We start from the raw sequence: 4,579 nt of genomic DNA, 5'->3' as shown, positions 1-4,579 counted from the left end.
AATTAGGTCAACCGGAACTGGGAACACTTCCCACAACTGCTAAAAGGACATACTATCACAACAAAATTAACAATTCGCCTAACTCTCGCATGCTCTTTAAAACATTTTCCTCCCTCCTTTGTCCTCCTCCTCCCCCTCCTTCATCAACTCTAACAGCGGACGACTTTGCCACATTCTTCATTTATAAAATTACATATTAATGTTTGCCTACAAAACCACCACTGGCTCTGCACCCATTTACCTAAATTCATTACTTCAGAGTTGTGTGCCCTCTAGAAGCTTGCGTTCTGCAAGCAAACGGCATATTATTGTGCCATCTCAAAGAGGCACAGAATCACTTTCACTGTCTTTTTCATTAACTGTTCCCTCCCAGGGTGTCTACAGATATGAACAAGTTAAATTTAAGACTTTTTATGTTTGTTCTGTGAGTTTCTTTATGTGTGCCGTACGCTCATTTGATTTGATTTCTCCATGAAAGTCTCTCACAGAGACAGGCAGCACGAGCCTCAACAGCGCGACATTGATAATAGAAATACACTATCAATTATCAATCGCTGTTTAAGCTGAATGTAATAAAATCTGAAGAATCATTCGCACGTTTTGATGCGTGATTATATTTTGTCACTTAAGTTTTAATCAGGCTATTAGCCCTGTCGGGCAAGTACAATTCTCAAGCCATTTTTCAGTAAACTTGCATTAACCCATTTAAAGTAGTTCGGAGGCTGGTCAGCGAGCTGGTGTTCGACTGTATTCTGTAACCGCAATTCTCTCTGATGACGTGGTAACTACAGTGGAGAAAAAGTACTCTTGATGGACACTCACTGACCCAGTGAGTGTCCATCGAGAGTACTTTTTCTCCTGTTAGACTGGAGACATTTTTGTGGTAATGTGACCAAAAATTTTGACAGTTTAAGCGCAATAAGACAAGAAAGGTTCCACCTTTATTTGACCCTCTAACTCTAGCACTTTTTATTCTATTTTAATTCTACTTTATCTATATTTATCTTTTTTTTATAAAAAAAAACTAACAAAAAAACAAACACTAGCTTTCTATTTTTTCTATTCTATCCCCTAGTGAAAAGAAAGTATACCAAGTATACTTGCAGCCAGACTAATTGTCAGTATACTTCAAGTGTGTTAATGATTAGTTAACTTGAAGTGTGCTATTTTGGAACAACTATTTTTGTACTAAGTGTATTTTAGTTGTAATTAAATTATAGTAAAGTGTAACATTAAGTGTATTTAGTGTAATTTTATATGCTAAACTAGGACAACTTCAAGTATACTTAGTACACTTTAAGTATATGCCTAATTACATGCTTGATTAGTGATATTAAAGTGTACTTTTTAATTACTCCGGGATATTGGTTTATTTAGACTCAGAGGGAGTGTCAGCCACGTAAAAAAAGTTAATAACTTAAGTAATTTGTAGATTAATGTTTACTGGAGACGCGAACCGTTTCAAAAGATTCAGTCCGATTTGGTGAACTGGTTCAACCGGTTCACTAAGAAGAACCGGTTAAATCGAACGATTCGTTCGCGAACCGGACATCACTAATTCACAGTCCTCCAAGAAACTGGCAGCTTTGCGTTTGGCACAATTAAATGTAATTTTTTTTTTTACGTTTAAATTTATTTATTTTTAGCAATTCTTTTGTAATAAACACTTAAAGTGGGCTATTGAAATGTGTTTTGTGTTCATTTGACCCGTCGCTGTACAGGCTCATTTTATTGTACAGGATGGTGTAAACAGCTCACACTTATGGGTTTAATGTATTTCCTGTAACGTTAGGCCTTTCCCTAGCGTTACAATTTCAAACTGTAGGCTATTGATAATGTAAAAAATGTGATTTATAGTCAAATGTCCCGTTATGTAGGCTATACTGTTTAAATATCTTGCTTCTCAGTCTTTGGTTGTCATGGATACAAGAATCGTATTGCTCAAACGTTATCTCATGGTTATATGTCTTAATAGACGGGGCCATCGTACGGCCGCAAGTTCATGACTGGCATGAATCTATCTTCACTGGGAGTGCATGCAGGAGAAAGTCGAGTCGGAAAAATGCTGAGAGAAATTGATCAGCCATACCATGAATTGCGACGACAGGTAAGTTTTGCTCCGTCTGTGCTTGTGCTGTGTATTAAAGAATAATAATAATCATGATAAAGTTGCATGACCAATTACATCGTCAATCTATGATTGATTCTTCCCCCTTCCTCTATTATTTGGCAGAAACAAATCTTGATTTTTTTGATTACTTGTTCCACAAATCAGGTCATGATATCCAAATATCCTTATGTTAAATCCTTCACCATACAAACAGGCACAAGTGCTTAAACATTTTGTTATCAGTGCCATTTAAAAAGCATTTAAATGTTGTTAACCCTGCAAGAAAAGAATGTTAGTGAAGTATGATTACTTAAAATTTCCTTTGCAATATTTGTGGTGGAACCTAATTAAATATAACCCACTTATATAAAAATTATCTTGTAGCAAAAAACATTCTGTAAATACATGAGCTATGAGACCAAGATGGAAACCTGCAATAATCAAATATTTTCCCCTTGTCTAGGGTGCTCGTAATCTTAACCCTGTCCCTTATCATGCCGAATATATGGGCCATAAGCTACACCTTGATCAAAATGAGAAGCTTGGGATGTTCGGTGTAACACACGTTTTGGCAGTTGATGGCTATAGCAGCAAAATTGTTGCCAATGCTACAATGCCAGTGAAAAACAACCTCGTGATTTATGAAGAAGTTTACAGGCGAGTATGTTCAGAGGAAGTAACAAGCATTGAATGTTAACACTTCAATATGGGGACCAATTCCCACTTTTAATTAGTTGCTTATTAGTTTGCATATTGGATGTTTATTAGTACTTATAAAGCACATATTAATGCCTTAATCTGCATGACCATATTCAACATCCTTTTATTCTACCACATACCTAAACTTAACTGTTACAACAACTATCTTACTATTAATAAGCAGTAAATTAGGAGTTAATTGAGGCAAAAGTCATAGTTAATAGTGAATGTGTTGCCCATACTGAAGTGTTAACCAGTAAATAAACTCATTGCTGTCAAAATCAATTTCTGTGCTAAAAATATCGTCTTTTCTTTGAATGTCATGCTCTTCAGAATTGTCATGTACACGTGCAACAAATTTAAAGCTTTTTATTTCAGATCTGCTGTAGTTAACTATGGCATGTGGGACCAGCTCAGGGTTGACCATGGCAGGGAATTTTATATGTCCCTATACATGCAAGAGAAGCTATCAAGACACAGACACAACCTCAGCAGACAACCATACCTCCAAACAACTTCGACAAGGGTAAGGTTTTTGAAATGCTGATAACAATGAACAACCAATATTAAAAGATTAAAGTAATAATATACTTGCAAATACTTTGTTTTGTGTCCTTGGAAAAAAGAAATGCATTTCAATTGGTAACTGATTTTCCTTTTTGTGGTCAACAGAATCTTAGAGTGGAAAGGATTTGGCCTGAAGTGAACAATCGGGTGAACTACCCATTGAAACAGGCCCTGGTGCACCTGCTAGACCAAGAAGTCATCAACATGGAGGACAATATGACTAAATTCTGCACTTCTAACCTGGTATGCCAATTAAGCCAAATTGGAGTAAATAGAGTAGTACAATCATGGAATGCACACAGGATCCCAGGTATGCTCTGATACTGTACAGGGCTTTAAAATCTTTTTTTCTGAAAAGGCACTTTAAAATCACTGTCCATTCACATTCAGTGCATTGCTTTGATATCTGTTGTTTACCATGCTTAATTGTTTTAGGCCGTGGAATACCCAATGAACTTGCAGCAACTGGATGTCCATCAAAAATTTCAGGTGAGCTGCTGCCCCATGCCCCTGTTGTGGCAAATATGTATGAGCAGGAGTTGGGATCATCGCTGACTTGGATGTCTACCTTTGGAACGGATCCTTTTTCCTCTGAGGAGGACAGGAGTCATGCAGAGCAGGACTTTGCAGAGAATTATCCAGACATCTCTTCTTTTCAATCAAACAGTAAATAGTGAATATAGCCTTTTTCAGGATGCATTGCTTCACCTCATAAATGTAACCCAAAGATATGTATGAAAAAGTGACATCAATTTATTTATTTTTTTTATTTTTTAAAGCAGTGTATTCTACATGTAGATATCTACTGTGAAGTCTATCAAATCAGCCTGGGTATACTATTAATGGATAAAGTGTATGCATTTATTTAGTTGCCACTACGCCCAAATGTCAGTTGAATAAACAGACAAGTCTATTTTTCCAAGAACTCTGTTGTATTTAACATTTCAAGTTCAAACTCTTGAATACAACAACATAAATATTAAATGTTTTGCATAAGTCCTACAGAATCGTTCAACCACAAATGTTTGTTACCTTTCAAAAAAATCTAACAAATACACAAAAAAAAAGGGTTGTGTAAAATTGGTATAAATCCAAGACTGCATATTAACTTTCTCAGCATTCTACATTGTGTGCAATATAAAATAAAATAAATTGAATGATGCACATGTAACTGTGCCCTAGAACTGCATATTTTGAGAAGAT

At 35.9% G+C, this 4,579-nt stretch overlaps 1 protein-coding gene across 1 annotated transcript; it reads left to right on the top strand.

Annotated features, from left to right (window-relative positions):
* Positions 1–2,031: 2,031 nt before the first annotated feature.
* On the top strand, positions 2,032–4,333 carry LOC107680296 (uncharacterized). Its single transcript, XM_016476140.1, has 4 exons — positions 2,032–2,107; positions 3,188–3,335; positions 3,482–3,686; positions 3,812–4,333. Exons 1-4 carry the CDS (start codon positions 2,091–2,093, stop codon positions 4,048–4,050), a joined length of 609 nt encoding a protein of 202 aa, XP_016331626.1. The 5' UTR covers positions 2,032–2,090; the 3' UTR covers positions 4,051–4,333.
* The last annotated feature ends 246 nt before the right edge of the window (positions 4,334–4,579 follow it).

This window comes from Sinocyclocheilus anshuiensis, unplaced genomic scaffold (genome assembly GCF_001515605.1).
Source record: "Sinocyclocheilus anshuiensis isolate Anshui unplaced genomic scaffold, SAMN03320099.WGS_v1.1 scaffold1434, whole genome shotgun sequence".
In the NCBI taxonomy this organism is placed as follows: Eukaryota; Metazoa; Chordata; class Actinopteri; order Cypriniformes; family Cyprinidae; genus Sinocyclocheilus; species Sinocyclocheilus anshuiensis.
Note: the sequence above shows the minus strand (reverse complement) of the source record. Positions and strands in the feature narration are given on the sequence as shown.